At 43.4% G+C, this 22,050-nt stretch overlaps 1 protein-coding gene across 2 annotated transcripts in view; it reads right to left on the bottom strand.

Moving 5' to 3' along the window:
- sdk1a (sidekick cell adhesion molecule 1a) overlaps positions 1–22,050 on the bottom strand; it is a 973,689-nt gene that overhangs the window by 11,091 nt on the left and 940,548 nt on the right. For both annotated transcript variants that reach the window (XM_068055814.1, XM_068055813.1), the window contains 3 exons: positions 11,194–11,331; positions 8,936–9,056; positions 6,271–6,400 (listed from right to left, as the gene is read on the bottom strand). In XM_068055814.1, the coding sequence (XP_067911915.1) occupies positions 6,271–6,400; positions 8,936–9,056; positions 11,194–11,331 (389 nt within the window). The remainder of the gene's footprint in view (positions 1–6,270; positions 6,401–8,935; positions 9,057–11,193; positions 11,332–22,050) is intronic.

The following is a 22,050-nucleotide window of genomic DNA, read 5'->3' on the forward strand; positions in this document are numbered from 1 at the left end:
ACTTCTTGCCAGCCTTGTGCCTGCTTGTCCCCTTTTGTTCTTGGTGGGGGTCCCTTACAGTTCACCAGCCCTCTGCTGGAGGTTCTTCTAACACTGGTATTGGACGTAGGGGTGCAGGTTCACTGTAGGTTGGGGTTTCCCCTCAACTCGGCACATGTGGCAACTCCTGCAGTACTCCACCACATCTTTGTGGAGTTTTGGCCAGTCAAAGTGTTGTCTTATGCAGGCTTTGATGTTTCGTATACCAGCATGTACAGCCACTCTAGTCTTGTGGGCACTTCTTAATATTTCTCTCCGGTACCTCTGCGGGACCACTAAATGGTGAACTACTGTCCACTCCTTGCTCTCAGGTCTGTGAGAACTCAATTTCCTCATCAGTACCTCATTCTTTAAATAGTAGCAATCAGGGACTCCCTCTCTTCACTTTCATACTGGGCAGCCTGTGCCAACTCTTGCAATACTGGGTCGGCTCACAGAGCCTCAGCTAGGGAAAATCCATTTAATTCATTCCCTGGGTCTCCTAACTGTCCAAGGAAAGTCTTAGATCGACAGACCTCATGGCCATATGCCTGCAGTGCCAATTCAGTCTCCTTTGGGGGAGCTGGTTTGATCATGGCCTCACTCGTTACACATTCAGGGAAATTGCAGGGGACCGTCTCCTGCCACTGCCCTGTCTCTCTGACCTCCTGCGGTCTCTCTTTCACTACTGGGAGGGCTACCACCTTCACCCCCTCCAGATCATTACCTAGAAGCAGGTCAACCCGTCCACAGGCAAACTAAGGACAATCTCTACGGTTACCGGTCCCGAAACAAGGTCGCACTCCAGGTGCACCCGGTGTTTAGGTACAGGCATACACTGCCCTCCAATACCATTCACCAACATTCTGTTGTTCACTGCACTCTCTGGGGGAAGGGTCAGGCCTTTTCCCAGTAAAGGCAGTAGCCCCTGTGTCCCTGAGAATCACTATGGGCTCGCATGCCCCACTTGGGGTTACTTTCCCTTCAAACACAAAACCCTGATAACCTTCAGGAATCCTATTAACTTTTCCTGCACTTGCAGTAGTAAGCTTCCTGGGTTGCACTCTTACTGCAGTTAAAGCTACAGCTTGCTCTGTCATGCTCTCCTCCAGGATTCCTTCTTCACTGAGCGGATGTGCCCTGACTAACCCTACAGGTTTTCCCTTTAATTTCCATCAGTCAGCTTTTAGATGACCTGTCTTATTACAATGGAAGCACATAGGTCTCCAGGTCTCACTCCTGCTCACAGCACTTTTCTTTTTGGCTAGAGGAGGCTCCCCTGTGTCTCCTGCTTTTCTTTCTCTCCCAGGACTGCGTGGGCTCCTATCTCCTTCCCACCCTTCGTCCTTTTTGGATTTGTGGGAGTGACTAGGAAAGGTCTTCTCCTAGGAAACTGACTTATAGATTAAAGCAAACTCATCAGCCAGAATGGCTGCTTGCCGGCTCTCTGAACCCGCTGCTCCTCTACATGGGTCTTTATGGAGAGTGGGAGAGAGTGTTTAAATTCCTCTAACAGAATTACTTCCCTGAGATTCTCATAGCTGAGCTGTACTTTCAGAGTCCTCAGCCACTGGTCAAAAGCCAGCTGCTTACTTCTTTAAAATTCAGATAAGTTGGATTAGCTTGCTTCTTGAGGGTTCTAAACTTTTGGGGATAGGCTTCGGGTACTAATTCATATGCCCTGAGGATAGCATTTTTTGTCAGTTCATAATTTGATGAACTCTCATCTGGCAATAGGGAATAAACCTCATGGGCTTTTCTGGTTAGCTTGCATTGCAATGAAAGAGGCCAGGTCTCAGCTGGCCATTTTAGCTGCCTTGCCAGTTTCTCAAAAGACATAAAAAATTATTCTACATCTTCCTCATTGAATTTGGGATTAATTGAGATAGTTTTAACAATTCTGTACCCAGCCCTGAATTATGCTCCTCCATATTGGCCACGCTTTCACTGGGTTTACTCTGTCGCCCCCCAGTTAACTCAAGCTGCTTCAGTTCTCTCTATTTGCATTCCTTCCGGAAGGTTCTTTTCCTATAACTCTCCTCCCTCTCTTTGTGTTCACGTTCCTTCTGGAAGGTTTTTTCTTTCTACCTCTCCTGTCTCTCTCTTTCTTTCTCCTCTCTCACTCTTTCCCTCTAATTCAAGTTTCATTTGTTCCAATTGTATCTTTGCTAGCAATACCCTTTTGGAGTCTGCTTCTAACCCTGTTTCTGATTCTTTAGATGCAAGGGAAAAATAGCTAGCCACAAGCCTTAGGAGTTCAGACGTCCTAGCCTTGCCAGATACAGTGATCCCACACTGCTCAGCCATTTTTCTCAGCTCCTCCATAGACAGTGCTTTTAAGCCCAAGTTATTAATTCCCAAGTTACTTCACCCTGGCTTGGGGAGCTACTAGCTTCAGTTGCAGACATGTTAGTATTCATGCACAAAAAACCACAAAAAAACCTGTATTGAAATCTTGCTCTTATTTTTGATTGGGAACAATTTGGCTTCCCACTTTCAATTTCTCTCGTTTTTCTGTGGGTAAAATCCAGGACGGTAGCCCCCAAATTTCCGTTGCGACCTGGTAAGAAGGGGGTCTAGGGTTCCCTCTCAGCCTTCACCTGGTCTTACCGTAACAGGGTTTAATTTTAAACACATCGTGTTTTTAACTCCCCCTTGGTGAATCCTTGTTCATTGCTTTCCAATTGTGAGGCAAAGAAACCAACCAAACAGGTTTTCTTAGGTTTAAAGAAAAAAAGTTGAAAGTTATTAAACTTAAACTCTAATTCAGTTAATGCCTATGGATATGCGACATGCCCATGCTAGCATGCACATGTGGTAGACACATGCAGATAGAGACAGAAAAGAGTGGAAGAAATAAAGTGGAAAAGTTTGAGGCAATCTCTGAAGATGGTTTGGTTACTGTTGTTCAAGCTCGCTGTAGAGTCCTTGATTGTAGGTAGGTCTTGCTTATCATTGGGGCCCAGAATTCTTCTTAAACCTTGTTCCATGTAGGAGACTTTTCTCTCTTGAGGTTCACGTGTCTTCAGTGGATTTGGAGTTCCGTGAGAAAGAGATGAGAGCAGACAGGAGAGGTCTTCACAGTCCAGGAGAAAACAGTCTTTCTGAGTTCAAATTCTCACTGTGGCTAGTTCAAAAAACCCTGGACCAGCCAGTTAGTCATGTGACCAGCTGGTTTAACCAGTCCAGGCTTTTGTGGATTGTATCACCATAGGAGTCTCTAGCATGCTCTTGCTTACACCTTCAATGCTGGTGATCAAAATCCATTGTGGGTTAAGTGGATCAGGGAAAAGCCCTTTGTTTCTAAAAGCACTGTCTGTTAGTATGCAAATATCCTTCCAGCCAAGTATCAGGTGATTTTTTAACAAGTCCTTTCTTCACTCCAGCAACAGTTTAAAATCAATATTCATATGACAAAATTTCCTCCACACAAGATCAGGGGGCAGGTTGTTCAACCTTGCCCGTCTAAGAGCGAAGTCCAAAGTACGGAAAGTCCTCATCAGAGAACTCCTCTTTGCTGACGATGCTGCTTTAACATCTCACACTGAAGAATGCCTGCAGAGTCTCATCGACAGGTTTGCGTCTGCCTGCAATGAATTTGGCCTAACCATCAGCCTCAAGAAAACGAACATCATGGGGCAGGATGTCAGAAATGCTCCATCCATCAATATTGGCGACCACGCTCTGGAAGTGGTTCAAGAGTTCACCTACCTAGGCTCAACTATCACCAGTAACCTGTCTCTAGATGCAGAAATCAACAAGCGCATGGGTAAGGCTTCCACTGCTATGTCCAGACTGGCCAAGAGAGTGTGGGAAAATGGCGCACTGACACGGAACACAAAAGTCCGAGTGTATCAGGCCTGTGTCCTCAGTAACTTGCTCTACGGCAGCGAGGCCTGGACAACGTATGCCAGCCAAGAGCGACGTCTCAATTCATTCCATCTTCGCTGCCTTCGGAGAATACTTGGCATCAGGTGGCAGGACTATATCTCCAACACAGAAGTCCTTGAAGCGGCCAACACCCCCAGCTTATACACACTACTGAGTCAGCGGCGCTTGAGATGGCTTGGCCATGTGAGCCGCATGGAAGATGGCAGGATCCCCAAAGACACATTGTACAGCGAGCTCGCCACTGGTATCAGACCCACCGGCCGTCCATGTCTCCGTTATAAAGACGTCTGCAAACGCGACATGAAATCGTGTGACATTGATCACAAGTCGTGGGAGTCAGTTGCCAGCATTCGCCAGAGCTGGCGGGCAGCCATAAAGACAGGGCTAAATTGTGGCGAGTCGAAGAGACTTAGTAGTTGGCAGGAAAAAAGACAGAGGCGCAAGGGAAGAGCCAACTGTGCAACAGCCCCAACAAACAAATTTCTCTGCAGCACCTGTGGAAGAGCCTGTCACTCCAGAATTGGCCTTTATAGCCACTCCAGGCGCTGCTTCACAAACCACTGACCACCTCCAGGCGCGTATCCATTGTCTCTCGAGATAAGGAGGCCCAAAGAAAAAGAAAAAAAAAAGAATGACAAAATTAATGTGCCTCATTTTTGGCAGGTGGGGGTCTGCATGACAGTCTCAAGTATCTTTAATGGCTGTGATAATTTGGTACATTTTGGTAATGTGCCCAGGATAACAAACAGAAAACCTTTGCTTAAAATTTTCTCTTGTAACAGAATCTACCCTGTAACTCAACAGGATCGTTCTCACATTTCGAAAAGCAGCAGAGTACCACAACACCAGGTCCAGTTTCAGATTTTAACTAGTCTGTAAATTTCATAAGCAATAAGTGAACAACTGAATAAGCAGCTGTAATGTAACACATATATCTATACAACAAGAACAACTTCTATTTATATACAGCTTTAATGTAATAAAACTTCCCAAGGAATTTCACAGGAGCATTATAAAATATGACACTGAGCCACATAAGGAGCTATTACGACAGATGACCAAAAGATTGGCCAAAGAGGTAAGTTTTAAGGAGTGTCTTAAAGAAGACACAAGAACACAAGAACTAGGAGCAGGATTAGACCATATGGCTCATCGAGACTGTTCCGCCATTCAATACGATCATGGCTGATCTTGGGCTTCAATTCCACTTTCCTGCCCGCTGGAAAGCAAGGTTAAGAGGCGGAGAGGATTAGCGAGGGAATTCTGAAGATTAGGGCCGAGGCAACTGAAGGCACAGCCACCAACGGTGGAGTAATTAAAATCGGGGCTGCTCATGAGGCCAGAATTAGAGCAGCACAGATAATTCGGAGGGTTGTGCGGCTGGAGGAGATTATAGAGATAGGGAGGGGTGAGGCTATGGAGGGATTTGAAAACAAGGATGAGAATTTTAAAATCAAGGCTTTGTTTAACTAGTCTAGGTCAGCGAGTTCAGGGTGACAGGATTTGGTGCAAGTTAGGATACAAGCAGTGGAGTCTTAGATGGCCTCAAGTTTATGGAGGGTAGAACATGGAAGACTGACCAGGACTGTGTTAGACTGGTCAAGTCTACAGCTGAGGCTCAAACTGAGCTCAGTTAACTCAGCACAAACTGGGGACTGTACCTGGGACTTTCCTGTTCTGTATGGCTCAGTTACTGAATGTCTTAACCAGCTGAGCAATCGGGGAACTTATTTAAAACGTTAATGATAACATTCCCTCTCCAAAGTGCTGTCTCTGTTTTGCTTCTCAAAGCCATTTGTGCAACAGCCCCAACAAACAAATTTCTCTGCAGCACCTGTGGAAGAGCCTGTCACTCCAGAATTGGCCTTTATAGCCACTCCAGGCGCTGCTTCACAAACCACTGACCACCTCCAGGCGCGTATCCATTGTCTCTCGAGATAAGGAGGCCCAAAGAATGGCTCAGTTACTGAATGTCTTAACCAGCTGAGCAATCGGGGAACTTATTTAAAACGTTAATGATAACATTCCCTCTCCAAAGTGCTGTCCCTGTTTTGCTTCTCAAAGCCATTTGTGCCTAAGTATTATTAAATTCCAGTGACAAGATCAAGGAGCTGGGTAAATTGCTTGATCTGTATTTCAGAAGCCTTGGAGGTATCATGTGAGAGCTGGATTAGTAATTACTCCCTTTCTCCGTACAAAACCTATCAGTGACAACAATTCAGCACACAGAGCAGAAGTATATAACACTCTGTATGAGGGCAAAAGTAACAGCCTAGCAGTATGACTGTGTCCCTTCTCTAGCGGAACAGTGGTATGTAGGTCCCAGGGGATATAAGATTAAATGGAAGATTGAATGTTTACCTCTGACTCTGATATTTCAGTGGGTTTCTCTGTCAGAGTGGTGCTTTCTGTCAGTACAATTCCATTGTAGTTATTGCATAAATCCTCATCAGAATAACGTAACCCTCCCGGGCTGGGCCTGGGTGGAAACCTATAAACAGAGAGAGAGAGGAAAAAAATTAGGAACACTCGCACCTCCTACAGTCAACACTTTTAAAAAGGTTGTTCTATGTAGTCACAATAAGTAGATCATTTTAAAATACAATTGCAGGTCCAAAGCTCAACTTATGCTAGTATTGATGTTAGGTGGTCACGATGGACAAGAATTGTTTTAAGTTTGGTATCACTGAATGCTCCATAAATGATACTAGCAGAAAAATTTAAAAAAGTATTATTTACCTGAGAATAGTGTGACAAACCTAATTAGCAGATTATTTAAACTCAGGAAGATCATATTCCCTGTGAAATGCTACAACTTAGTGTTTAAGGGTGTATTTGTACTGCAATTGGAGCAACAATACTAAAGTTGCAGTATAAATCTGAGTCGGGTCTTGATCAGACGCTGGAGAAAAGCAGAGTGACATCCCATGGAGGAGGTCATTGCATACACTTTGGAACTGATATTGCATGGAGAATAATTCCATTGCTTTGTCACAACGTTTAAAAAGTGCTTCAAAACAAAAACAGAAAATGCTGGATCTATGTGATATCAAGAAACGGCTGAGTGGGCTGGATACAGCAAAAGGTATGGGCACAGACAGTATCCTGGCTGTAGTGAAGACTTATACTCTGGATTTAGCTGCGCTCCTAACAAGCTGCTCCACTACAGCTACAACACTAGCATCTACTCGACAATGTGAAAGATTGCCCTCGTAGGTCGTATTCACAAAAAGCACGATAAATCAAATCCGGCCAATTACTGCTCCCTTAGTCTACTCTCGATCATCAACAAAGTGATGAAAGGTGTCGTTGACAGTGCTACCAAGCGGTACCTACTTACCAATAACCTGCTCACCAATGCTCAGTTTGGTTCCGCCAGGACCACTTGGCTTCAGACCTCATTAGGGCCTTTGCTCAATCATGGGCAAAAGAGCTGAATTCCAGAGTGAAGTGAGAGTGACCACACTTAACACCAAGGCAGCATTTGACTGAGTGTGGCATCAAGGAGCCCTAGTTAAACAGAAGTCAATGGGAATCATGGGGAAAACTCTCCACTGATTGAAGCCATACCTACCACAGAGGAAAATGGCAATGGTTGTTGGAGGCCAATCATCTCAGTCCAAGGACATCACTGCATGAGTTCCTCAGGGCAATGTCCCAGGCACAACCATCTTCAGCTGCTTCATCAATGACCTTCCCTCCATCATAAGGTCAGAAGTGGTGATGTTGGCTGATGATTGCACCGTGTTCAGTTCCATTTGCAACTCTTCAGAAAATTAAGCAGTCCATGCTAGCATGCAGCAAGACCTGGACAACATTTTTATCAGCTTGGATTGATAAGTGGCAAGTAACATTTGCACCACACAAGTGTCACACTGCCAGACAGAATCCAACCACCTTCCCTTGACATTCAACAGCTTTACCATTGCTGAATTCCCCACCATCAAAATCCTGGGGATTACCGTTAACCAGAAACTTAACTGGATCAGCCACATAAATACTGTGGCTACAAGACCAGGTCAGAGTCTGGGTATCCTGCAGCAAGTAACTCACATCCTGACTCCCCAAAGCCTTTGCACCATCTACAAGGCTAAAGTCAGCAGTGTGATGGAATACTCTCCACTTCCCTACGACTGCAGCTCTAACAACACTCAACAGCACAAAGTAGCCCGAACTCCATCCACCACCTTAAATATTCACTCCCTCCACCACTGGCGCAGTGGCAGCAATGTATACCATATACAAGATGCACTGCAGTAACTTGCCAAAGGTTCTTCGACAGTACCTTCCAAACCCACAACCTCTACTGCCTAAAAGAGGAGGAGCAGCATGATACCACCACTATCTGTAAGTTCCCCTCCAAATCATACAATGATGTGGAACTATATCATCGTTCCTTCACTGTTGCTGGATCAAAATCCTCAAACTCAGTCCCTAACAGCACTGTGGGTGTGCCTATATCCCAAAGACTGCAGCAGTTCAAGAAGAGGGCTCACCACCACCTTGTCAAAGGCAATTAAGGATGGGCAATAAATGCTGGCCTAGCCAGCGATGCTCACATCACAGGAATAAATAAAAAAAAAGTCAGGTAGCAGTGGAGTCGGAAACAGTTAATGTTGCAGCTCGATGACCTTTAGCCAGAACTGCTGACCGACCTGATCAATGTTTCCAGCATTTTCTGTTTTTTCACTTTTCCAGTATCTTCAGTATTTTGATTTTGTTTAAAAAGTGTTTCAATGCTTTGGGCAGTTTTTACATCTACCTGAAGTCAAATTAAATGTTTGGACACTGCAGACAATCCTAACAAAAGGCCAACGATCTGAAATGTTAACTCGGTTTCTCTCTCCACAGATGTTGCCAAATTTGTTGAGTATTTCTAGCATTTTTTGTTTTTATTTCAGAGTCCTGCCCTGTGCCTTCTATTGGGAGAGATGCTCAGCATGTGTAGAATCACTGAGGAAACTGCAGTCTAAATGCAACACTAAGCACAAACAAAGCCCAGCCGTAATCTGGTGTCAGTCCTTACCTGGTGCCATTCTTCTTACAAAAATTGCTCTTGACCGTCAGGTGTCTGCTGTTCAGCTCCAGTGCAGTAAACCCTCCGTTATCCAAGGTGAGGGTTTCTTCCACATTTGTATTATTTTTACCTAAAGCACAAGATAGCTACAGTTAATAAAGAAAGAAGGAGCTTGTTTGAGGGCTTGATTTATGGTCCATTTTTATTTAATGGGCAGAAAATCTAGCCCTGGTTCCTGTTGCAGGGCAAGATTAAACATGTGGCTATGTGTAACAACATATGGTACTGTAAATAAAACATACGGTTCAAGTAAAAGTAAGGAGTTGAAGAACAAGCTTAAATGCTTTTATTTTAATAAAAGGAAAATGGAAAGTCACAATGATGTAAAGATTTTTCAAAAACTACTTATGGGCAATATTGATTGTGAATCAGATGATAATGTTGTTTTATAATGACAGGTTGCACAATATATTTTCTGTGATTAAAAGCAGCTGTGTTTATGCTGACCACATGCAAAGCCACAAAGTCCAATTGTTGTAATTAATCACAATCTGCAGCCAATCAGAGTTTATTTGCTGTTTGCTTGAGAACGGCAGGTTCTTGTAAACTTCCAGTTCCGGCTCAGAAAGAAAAGCACAAAATGACTGCCTTTTTTTTCTTTATTTTATAATAATTTTGACACGTGCAATGGCAGCAGATTATCTCAATCTTGTATGCAGATAGATGTATGTGGAGTACAAATATCCGAAAATGGGCGATCTGGTAAATGAATTTTTTTTTTACAACAGACACCATAAAAGAAGATCAAGTAAAGATCCAACAACAACTTATAGCCTTAATTGCCTTACAGAGGGTCAGGGGATGCATGCAGGAAGTGGAGAGAAAATCAGGCAGGTGACTGAAAGCATAGTCAAATAGGAAGCTTTTGAAGGAGGGAAGAGAGATAGCAAGGTCTTCTCAGAGTGCAGGGGTGTAGCAGATCAAAGATGTTCAAGCAGGAGAGAGGAGGACATACAAATAAACCAGAGGCAGGACAGTAGTGTGTGCAAGCTGGGATGTAGAGTTGGAGAAAATAGGGAAGACTATGGAACGATCTGAAAACAAGAACAAGGATATTGAATATAATATTCTCAGGGACTGGGAGCTAATGACATCAGAGAGTAATGGTGCAAAGATAGGACTTGGTAGGAATAAGACAGGAACAGTAGATTTCTGGATGAATTGCATTTATATAAAGCTCAGCCTGGAATGTAGATAAGGAAGCACTAGAGAAAACAAGCCTGAAATGGATGAGAATTTTGGCCAGAGTGCAGATAAGGTAGGGGCATAGGTAGATGTCATCGTAAAAGCGGAAGCAAAAACAGAATATGCTGGAAACACTTAGCAGGTCTCGCAGCAACTGTGGCTTTTGTAAAAGTAGAAGCTGGCGATTTTGGTAATGGATTGGATGTAGGATTTTAAACTCAGTGAGTTCAACTTCAGTGAATAGTTTCTGCCAGAACTGAACAGGACGGCATCAGTCCTGCTGACATTAACATGGAGAAAGTTCAAGCTCCATTGCAACTACACAGCACAGTGACAAAGGGTGTCAAGGGCAGTGGCACAGAGGTAAAGTTGGGATTGCTGTCATAAACATGAAATAAAATTTTGTACTTTCAAATAATGCCACTAAGGGGCAGTATGTAACTGAGGATTATCAAACAACAAAGGACAGAGCCCAAGGGCATGCCAGGGTTAACTATGCAGACAGGGAATGAGCAAAATTAATTCCATTGGCACAGGTAGAACTGGAACAATGGGACAAAGGTAGGGTAGTGCCACAAAGACCAGAGAGGAATGGCAGCAGTGTAGGATGGAGCGATCGACTGTTGATATCCTTGGAGAAGCTGCATGCTGTTGTTAATATCAAATATAATGTCATTTGTGACATTGAACAGAATGGTCTTGATGCATGGAAATTAAACTCAAAGGATTCAGACAGGTGAGTGCAGAGTTGGGTTATGATGATGGTTGTGAGGACTTTAGAGGAGGGGAGATGAGAAATACATGATAGAGAGGATATAAGACGTGAGTGTTACCAATGTCTACTGGACTGTGATACTGTAAACAAACAGTAAGACTATGTCAAGATGTGCATCAATTGTTCACTTATAATTTAATAGCAAAGGATTATGAGACATGTTTGCGCTTCTGAATTTTTCTATTTAAAAACAACACAGAATAAAATGATTACAATTCTCCATAGTATATGGTGGTGAATATCTTACCAGTGTTGTTCTTGTACTTCTTGCTTTGTCCGTGTAGGATCAGCCCAAACACCATGAGCAGAATGAGAATAAGGCTGCAGAGAGCCATCACCACCAGGAACCACCACTCTTCATAAAATGGAGGATTTCCCAGCTGAGCTGTAGGAAAATCCACAACAAACAACGAGACATAAGTAAAATATAAGCAAAATACTGCGGATGCTGGAAATCTGTAATAAAAACAGAAAGTTCTGGAAATACTCAGCAGGTCTGGCAGCATCTATGGAGAGAGAAACAGACCTGAAAAGTTAACTCTGTTTCCATCTCCACAGATGCTGCCAGACCTGCTGAGTATTTCAAGCACTTTCTGTTTTTAATCGAGACGTAGGTAACTGCTAACATGAAATATCTCTACCATTCATTCTTCAGCCCCCTGCATTTTCTCACAGCGAGCAATCAGAGGGACTGGATGCAATGGGCTGGATTTTATGATCCTGCCACCAGGAGCAGCGGCAGGTGTGTAAAATGGCGACGGCTGTGCCTGTGAAGTCAGCGGCTGCGCTACTGCGATTACACGGTGGGTGGCCACTTTGCACAACGGAGGCATCCATACCCCCGAATCATGTGGCATGGGTGGCAATGGAGACCTGATGATGGAGCAGGTGCTGGCACCATCTTTAAAAGTCTGCCAGCCCTGCGTTTAGTCTCTCCGCGTATTGAGCAGCAGCTTATTAAATGAACATCTCTGTGGTTTGCAATAAATTTGTCACTCAGCAAGCAGCCCCCCAGGCATCATTCGGACCATATCAGATGTCACAGCAAGGGTGGCCCCTCCCCAAATTCACACACTATCACTTGCAGAGCTCCCCCACCGATTCACACACAGGCCCCTAGCAGACTCAACATAGCGGTAATGGCTACTGCAAATCCCACTTCCCATTTCAAACTCCAATGAGGTTACCTTCCCCTGCACTGAGGACTCTCACCTCGCTGGCACCAGCTATTGAAAGTTGAGGAACTGAGTGCCGCATGTCAACCACAAAATTGAGAAACCTTTGTTGGATCACGGGGAATGAGATTCAAATTTATTTAAAGCAGTATTTATAACATTTAAATGATGATGCCGTCATGTTGGGAAGTCATGCCGCCAAGGTACTTCCCCGCCTCCGATAAAATTGGAAAACAGTGTTACTGCGCCGTGTTCCATGGCAGACAGCTTCGCAGCGATTATCTAGCCCCTCACGCCAATGCAAATAAATTCAGTCCAATATGTGCATATCAAGGAATTACAAATTCACAATATAGCTTATGTACGGCACATGTTGAAGCTTACATAATACACTACCTTGAACATAAGAAAAGGAGTAGGCCATTTAGTCCCTCGAGTCTGTTCCACCATTCAATGAGATCATGGCTGATCCCTGACCTAACTCCATTAACTTGCCTTTGTCCCATTTCCCTTAATATGGATCATAATATGATTAAATTTTACATTCAGTTTGAGAGAGAGAGAGAATAATGGGTCTAAGACTAGTATTTTAAACTTAAATAAGGGCAATTATGAGGGCATGAAAGCAGAGCTAGCTAAAGTGAACTGGCAAATTAGGTTAAGGGATAGGTCAACAGAGATGTAGTGGCAGACATTTAAGGGGATATTTCAGAATGCTCAGAATAGATACATTCCAACGAGAAAGAACAATTCCAAGGGGAGGACCCACTGTCCGTGCTTAACTAAAAACATTAAAGATAGTATCAAATTTAAAGTAAAAGAATATAATTGCGCAAAGATGGGTGGCAGGTCAGATGATTGGACAGAATATAAAGAACAGCAAAGAATGACCAAAAGATTAATAAGGAGGGAAAAAATAGAGTACGAAAGAAAGCTAGCTAGAAATATAAAAACAGATAGTAAGAGTTTCTATTGATATTTAAAGAAAAGTTAACAGTGAGCACTGGTCCTATAGAAAGTGAGTCTGGGGAATTAATAAGGGAAAATAAGATGAATTGAACAGGTATTTTGCAACAGTCTTCACTATAGAGGATACAAGTAACATCCCAGAAATAGCTGTAAATCAGGAAATGGAAGGGAGGGAGGAACTCAAGAAAATTACAATCACCAGGGAAGTGGTACTGAGCAAGTTGTTAGAGTTGTGGGCTGACAGGTCCCGAAGTCCTGATGGACTTCTTCCTAGGGTCCGAAAAGAAGTGGCTAGTGAGATAGTTAATGCGTTGGTTTTAATTTTCCAAAATTCCCTAGATTCGTGGAAGGTTCCTTTAGATTGGAAAATAGCGAATGTAACTCCTTTATTCAAAAAGGGAGGGAGATAGAAAGCAGGAAACTACAGGCCAGTTAGCTTAACATCTGTCTGAGGGAAAATGTTAGAAGCTATTATTAAAGACGTTATAGCAGGGCACTTCGAAAAATTCAAGGTAATCAGGCAGAGCCAACATGGTTTTGTGAAAGGGAAATCATGTTTAACCAATTTGTTGGAGTTCTCTGAAGAAGTAACATGTGCTGCGGATAAAGGGGAACTGGTCGATGTACTGTACTTAGATTTCTAGAAGGCACTTGATAAGGTGCCACATCAAAGGTTATTGCAGAAAATAAAGGCTCATGGTGTAGGGGGTAACATGTTGGCATGGATAGAAGATTGGCTAGCTAACAGGAAACAGTGAGTAGGCATAAATGGGTCATTTTCTGGTTGGCAAGATGTAACGAGTGGTGTGCTGCAGGGATCAGTGCTGGGCCCTCAACTTTTTACAATTTATATAAATGACTTGGATGAAGGGACCAAAGGTATGGTTGCTAAATTTGCTGATGACACAAAGATAGGTAGGAAAGTAAGCTGTGAAGAGGACATAAGGAGGTTACAAGAGATATAGATACGTTAAGTGAGTGGGCAAAGATCTGGCAAATGGAGTATAATGTGGGAAAATGTGAAATTGTCCATTTTGGCACGAAGAATAAAAAAGCATATTATATAAATGGTGAAAAATTGCAGCACTCTGAGACGCAGAGAGATCTGGGTGTCCTGGTGCATGAATCGCAAAAGGTCAGTATGCAGGTTCAGCGGGTAATTAGGAAAGCTAATAGATTGTGATTATTTATTGTGAGGGGAATTGAATACAAAAGTAGGGAGGTTATGCTTCAGTTATACAGGGCATTGGTAAGACCACATCTGGAATACTGTGTACAGTATTGGGCTCCTTATTTAAGGAGGATGTAAATGTGTTGGAAGCAGTTTAGAGAAGGTTTACTAGACTAATGCCTGGAATGGGCGGGTTGTCTTATGAGGAAAGGCTAGATGTGTTAGGCTTGTATCCACTGGAGTTTAGAAGAGAGTGGTGACTTGATTGAAGCATATAAGATCCTGAGGGGTCTTGACAGGATGGATGTGGAAAGGAGAATCTAGAACTAAGGTTCACTATTTAAAAATAAGGGGTCGCCCATTTAAGGCAGAGATGAGGAAAACATTTTCTCTCAGAGGGTCGTGAGTCTTTGGAACTCTTCCTCAAAAGGCAGTGGAAGCAGAGTCGTCAAATATTTTCAAGGCAGAGGTAGATTCTTGATAAGCAAGGGGGGTGGGTGAAAGGTTATCGGGGGTAGCAGGAATGTGGAGTCGAGGTTACAATCACATCAGTCATGATCTTATCCAATGGCGGAGTAGGCTCGAGAGGCCTACTCCTGCTTCTAATTCGTATGTTCATATGTAATACCTAGTTTTGGTTAACAAATAAGAGAAAAGACACGAGAGCAATAGTGGTAGGGGATTCTATAGTTAGGGGAACAGGTAGGCATTTCTGTGGTGGCAGACGTGATTCCAGGATAGTATGTTGCCTCCCTGGTGCAAGGGTCATGGAGATCACTGAGTGGCTACACAGCATTCTGGAGGGCGAGGGTGCACAGCCAGATGTTGTGATCCACATTGGTACCATGACAGAGGAAGAAAGAGGGATGAGGTCCTGCAAACTAAGTTAGGAAAGAGATGAGCAAGCAGGACCTCAAAGGTAGTAATCTTTGGATTACTCCAAAGGCCACGTACTAGTGAGTATAGAAATAGGATAATACACCAGATGAATACGTGGCTGGAAAGATGGTGCAGGAGGGAGGGCTTCAGATTTCTGGGGCATTGGGAACAGTTCTTTTTTTTTATTCATTCAAGGGATGTGGGCGTCGCTGGCTAGGCCAGCATTTATTGCTCAGCCCTATTTGTTCTTGAGAAGGTGGTGGTGAGCTGCCTTCTTGAACCGCTGCAGTCCATGTGAGTTAGGTACACCAACAGTGCTGTTAGGAAGGGAGTTCCAGGATTTTGACCCAGCGACATTGAAGGAATAGCGATATAGTTCCAAGTCAGGACGGTGTGTGACTTGGAGGGGAGCCTGCAGGTGATGGTGTTCCCATGCATTTGCTGCCCTTGTCCTTCTAGTTGGTAGAGGTTGTGGGTTTGGTAGGTGCTGTCTAAGGAGCCTGGGGAAGGTGGGACCTGCACAAGCCGGACGGTCTACACCTGAACAGGACTGGGACGAATATCCTTGCAGGAAGGCTTGCTACTGTTGTTGGGGATGGTTTAATCTAGATTGGCAGGGGGATGGGAACCTGAGGGCAGTTTCAGACAGGACATATCAGGGCAGGGAATGGGAGGCAGAACATTAGCGAGTGACTCTGAAACACAGAAGAAGCAACAGTTAATAAGTGTGCAGCACAGGAATGTGGCAGTGTTAAAAGGTATTTATTTAAATGCAAGGCGTATGGCAAATAAAGCCATTGAGCTGAGGGCACAGATAGACATGTGGCAACATGATATCATTGCTATAAAGGAAATTTGTCTTAAAGAGGGGCAGCTCAACATCCCTGGATAGAGTTTTCAGGCAGGATAGAGAGGGGGTAAAAAAGGAGGGGGTGTAGCATTATTGGTCAAGGAATCAATAACAGCTGTGAGGCGGGATGATATGCTAAACGAATCATCAAATGAGGCCATATGGATTGAGCTCAGAAATAAAAAAGGGGCAGCCACACTACTAGGAGTGTACTATAGACGCCCAAATAGTGAGAGGGAGATAGAAGAACAAATATGTAGGCAAAGTTCTGAGTGCAAAAACAATAGGGTAATAAGGCATACGGCATGCTTGCCTTCATCGGTCGGGGCATAGAGTATAAAAATTGGCAAGTCATGCTGCAGCTGTACAGAACTTTAGTTAGGCCACACTTAGAATATTGTGTGCAATTCTGGTTGCCATACTACCAGAAGGACATGGAGGCTTTGGAGAGGGTACAGAAGAGGTTTACCAGGATGTTGCCTGGTCTGGAGGGCATTAGCTATGAGGAGAGGTTGGATAAACTCGGTTTGTTTTCACTGGAACGACTGAGGTGGAGGGGCGACATGATAGAGGTTTACAAAGTTATGAGCAGCATGGACAGAGTGGATAGTCAGAAGCTTTTTCCCAGGGTGGAAGAGTCAGTTACTGGGGGACATAGGTTTAAGGTGCGAGGGGCAAAGTTTAGAGGGGATGTGCGAGGCAAGTCTTTTTTACACAGAGGGTGGTGAGTGCCTGGAACTTGCTGCCGGGGGAGGTGGTGGAAGCAGGTACGATAGCGATGTTTAAGAGGCATCTTGACAAATACATGAATAAGATGGGAATAGAGGGATACGGTCCACGGAAGTGCAGAAGGTTTTAGTTTAGGCAGGCATCTAGATCGACGCAGGCTTGGAGGGCCGAATGGCCTGTTCCTGTGCTGTACTGTTCTTTGTTCTTTGATGTTAACTACCCTAATATCAACTGGGATACAAGCAGTATGAAAGGCACAGAGGGCACAAAATTCTTGAACTGCATTCAAGAGAACTTTTTTAGCCAGCACACAACAAGCCCAACGAGAGGGGGTGCAATTCTAGATTTAGGAAATGAAGCTGGGCAAGTGAATGAAGTAGCAGTGGGTGACCATTTTGGAGACTGTGACCAGAATACAGTTAGTTTTAGCATAATCATGGAAAAGGACCAGGACAGAACAGGAGTCAAAGTTCTAAATTGGGGGAAGGTACATTTTACGAAGCTGAGAGGTGATCTGGTGAAAGTGGACTAAACACAGCTATTTGAAGGAAAATCAGTGACAAACCAGTGGGAGGCATTCAAAAGCAAGATTCTACAGGCACAGTGTAGACATGTCCACACAAAGAAAACAGGTAGTACTGCCAAATCTATAGCTCCCTGGTTATCTAGAAGCCTACAGGGCAAGATAAAGCAGAAAAAGAAAGCATATGATGGTCACAAGAAAACTTAGATTACTTAAATAGTTTAAAAAGCCTAGAGGAGTATAGAAAGTGCAGGGGTGAAGTAAAAAAGGAAATTAGGAAAGAAAAGAGAGGACATGAAAAATTATTGGCAGGTAACATCAAGGAAAACCTAAAGAAGTTTTATCAGTACATTAAGAGCAAGAGGATAGCTAAGGAAAGGGTAGGGCCTATCAGAAATATACAAGGGAACTTATGCGTGGATGCAGAAGATGTGGGGCAGGGTTCTTAATGAGTTTTTTGTCTCTGTCTTCACAAAGGAGAGGGATGATACAGACTAAAGGCCTGCTCAAGTGACCAAAAAAAAACCCGACCCGAACCTGACGGAACCACATGGGACCCGAGCCCTCCATTCCCCCCACCCCCCCGAGCCCAACCCGACCCAACCACTGCAATGTTCCCTCCACTTACCTTCCAACTCCCAATCTGCCGGAAGCTGCAGCATGAGCGTGATGATGTCATAGAGACGCTCACACACTCACTGTGCAGCCTCAGTTTCCCTTCTTGACGTCCCGGACTCGCAGCTCAGTCAAGTTTTTAACTTTTAACACTTACCTTGCTGTGTGTGTCCGACCTGGACCCAGCCAGACCCGACCCGAGCCCGAAGGCCAGACTTAGAAGAGTGGCCCAACCCGACCTGAACCCGACACATGTCATTGGGTTCCATCGGGTTCGGGTCGGGTAGCAGGCCTTTAATGCAGTAAAAGAGGAGTGTGAAATATTAGATAAGATAAGCATAATGAGAGAGTAAGTACTAGAGGGTCTGACAACCTTGAAAGTGGATAAATCATCAAGGCCTGATGGATTGCATCCCAGGCTGTTAATGGACACCAGGGAGGAAATAGCTGATCTCTGAGGATCATCTTCAAATCCTCATTAGATACAGGTGAGATACCAGAGGATTGGAGGTCTGCAAATGTTTTACCATTGTTTAAAAAGGGTGCAAGGGATAGACCAAATAATTATAGGCCGGTCAGTCTGATCGTGGTGGTGGGCAAATTATTAGAATTAATTCTGAAAGATAGGATAAACAGTCACTTAGAAAAGCACAGGTTAATCAGGGATTTGTTAAGGGAAGGTCGTGTCTTACTAACTTGATTGAATTTTTTGAGGAAGTAACAAGGAGGATTGATGAGGGTAGTGCAATGGATGTGATCTACATGGATTTTGGTAAGACTGGTCAGAAAAATAAAAGCCCATGGGATACAGGGGAATGTGGCAAGTTGGATCCAAAATTGGCTCAGTGACAGGAAACAAAGGGTAATGATAGACGGACGTTTTTGCGAATGGAATGCGGTTTCCAGTGGCGTTCCACAGGGCTCAGTGTTGTGTCACTTGCTGTTTGTGGTATATATTAATGATTTGGACTTAAATGTGGGAGGCAGGATTGGGAAATTTGCAGATGACACAAAAATTGGCCATGTAGTTGATAGTGAAGAAGATAGCTGTAGACCCCAAAATGATATCAATGGTTTGGTTGAGTGGGTGGAAAAGTGGCAAATGGAATTCAATTTGGAGAAGTGTGAGATTTGGGGATTTGGGGAGGGCAAATAAAGCAAGGGAATACACAATAAACGGGAGGATATTGAGAGGGGTAGAAGAAGTGAGAGACCTTGGAGTGCATGTCCCTGACGATGGCAGGACAGGTCGATAAAGTGGTGCAGAAGGCATATGGAATGCTTTCCTTTATTGGCCGAGGTATAGAATACAAAAGCAGGGATGTAATGCTGGAACTGCATAAAACGCTGGTTAGGCCACAGCTGGAGTATTGCGTACAGTTCTGGTCAGCACATTAAAGGAAGGACATAATTGCTCTGGATAGAGTACAGTGGAGACTTACCAAAATGTTGCCAGGGCTTGAAAGTTGCAGCTATGAGGAAAGATTGGATAGGCTAGGGTCGTTTTCCTTAGAACAGAGGAGGCTGAGGGGTGACTTAATTGAGGTGTACAAAATTATGAGGAGCCTATATAGAGCAGACAGGAAGGACTTGTTTCCCCTAGTGGAGAGGCCAATTATCAGTGGGCACAGATTTAAGGTGATTGGTAGAAGGATTAGAGGGGACAGGAGGGTGGTGGGTGTCTGGAATTCACTGCCCGGATCGGTGGTAGAGATAGAAACCCTCAACTCATTTAAAAGGTACCTGGACCTGCACTTGAAGTGCTGTAACCTGCAAGGCTACGGACCAGGTGCTGGGCAGTTAGTTTTTTCAGCCGGCGCAGACACGATGGGCTGAATGGCCTCTTTCTGTGCCATAACTTTTCCATGGTTCAATCAGATTTAAAATGAACAACTGAACTAGCATCAACTGCAGCATGCGAAACAGAGTTCCAAATTTCTACCACCCTTTGCATGTAGAAGTGTTTCCTAACTTCACTCCTGAAATCCTGGCTCTAACTTTCAGGCTATGACCCTAGTCCTTCATCACCATTGATGTAGGACTACAAAAATGGTGCGAAATTAATTTCTCGCTATCTACTCTAATTGTTCCTCTTAACGTCTTGAAAACGTCAATAAAATCACCCATTAACCTTCTAAATTCCATGGAAAATTACCCTAATTTGTGTAATCTCTCATCATAATTTAACCCTTAGAGTTCGAGTATCTGGTAAATCTGCACTGCACTCCTTCCAAGGCCAATATATCCTTCTTTGCGGTGCCCAGAACTGAATACAGTACTTCTGGTGTGGTTTATATAGCTGCAGCATAACTTCCACCCACTTGTATTCTAGTCTTTTTGATTATTTTCTATAGCTGTGGCTCTTTGGATCTCTGCTGTTTCTAGCTTTACGCCATTTTGCAAGCACTCTGATCTATCCTTTTTAAATCCAAAGTGTATAACTTCACATTCGCCTATGTTGAAATCCATTTACCACGGCTTTGCTTAATCCATGACTATCTCTGTAATTTTATGCTTCCATCTTAACTGCTTACAATGCCGCCTATCTTTGTGTCATCAGCAAACTTTAATATGTGATTCTCTATCACATCATCTAAATCATTAATAATTAATAAATATAGTGAATAGTTGAACCTCAATACAGATCCCTTTGGGATGCCACTAGTCATATCCTGTCAGTTGGAGTACCTGCCCCTTATTCCTACTTTCTGTCTCCTACTACTTAGTCAATTTTCTAACCACCTTCGATTCCATGAGCTTCAACTTTAACAGTGTCTTGTGAAGGACTTTATCAAATTCCATCTGGAAGTCCATATAAATAACATTCATAGACATTCCCCTGTCCACTATTTTAGTCACCTGTTCAAAAACTTCCAAAAGTTTCATGAGGCATGACCTACCCTTTACAAATCCATGCTGGCCCTCTCTGACCAGCTGAAAATTTTCAAGGTGTTCAGTCACTCTATCCTTAATTATAGACTCTAGTAATTTCACGACAATAGATGTTAGGTCAACTGGTCTATCATTCCCTTGTTTCCCTCTCTCACCTTTCTTAAATAGTGGAGTGACATGTGCAATTCTCCAATGTAAAGGAACGGTTCCTGAATTACAATGCTCTCACTTTTTTTTATTCTTTCTTGGGATGTGGGCAAGGCCACCATTTGTTGCCCATCCCTAATTGCCCTTGAACTGAGCTTGCTAGGCCATTTCAGAGGGCAGTTAAGAGTCAACCACATTGCTGTGGGTCTGGAGTCACATGTAGGCCAGCCCAGGTAAGGACAGCAGATTTCCTTCCCTAAAGGACATTAGTGAACCAGATGGGTTTTTACGACAATCGATGATAGTTTCTTGGCTATTACTGAGACTTGCTTTCATTTCCAGATTTTTTATTAATTGAATTTAAATTCCACCAGCTGCCGAGGTGGGATTTGAACCCGTGTCCCCAGGGCATTAGCCCAGGCCTCTGAATTACTAGCCCGGTGACATTACCACCATGGTCTCCCCCTCCAACCTACTTCCTTTAAAACATTGGAACAGAAACAGTCTAGTCCTGGAGATGTGTCACCTTTTAGTGGCATTATTTTCTTAATTACCGTTATTTTTATTACATTAATTTTGGTGAGACCTGTCCCTGATTCAACATTAGTTTCCTTGGCATGTCCGACATGTTATCCTTTCCTTCTACTGTAAATACTGATGCAAAGTAATTATTCAACATGTCCTCTGCCATTTCCTTATTTTTATTTATAATATCGTCATTATCAGTTTTCAAGAGGACACATTGCTGCATCACCCTCATTGTTTTCATTGTTACGATCAAGACAGGAGTAACGTACTGTTAATTCAGTCCCACAAATCCACAGGTCATAGCATATCAAATAAAGTTTCCCACCTACCGGAAAAATAGCCAAATTAAACACTTTATTTATCCCCCAGAATAAAGCACACCAAACCAGGTTTCTTTAAACAACAGCAAAATTAACTATTTATTGATGAACTAAATCTTAATCAATAATGAGATAAATCTATATATGAAAAGATTTTATAACTTTTTATTCTTCCTAATCCTCATGCACACACATACATTCAAAAACCAGTTAAATGCGTAAAAAGGCTTTTCTTTTTACAACTGTTTCTTAGGAATAATAAAGTAACTGGGTTGTAATGCTCTGGCAGGATATTTCCAGGTCGGT

This window comes from Heterodontus francisci, chromosome 24, assembly GCF_036365525.1.
Source record: "Heterodontus francisci isolate sHetFra1 chromosome 24, sHetFra1.hap1, whole genome shotgun sequence".
NCBI classification, from domain to species: Eukaryota; Metazoa; Chordata; class Chondrichthyes; order Heterodontiformes; family Heterodontidae; genus Heterodontus; species Heterodontus francisci.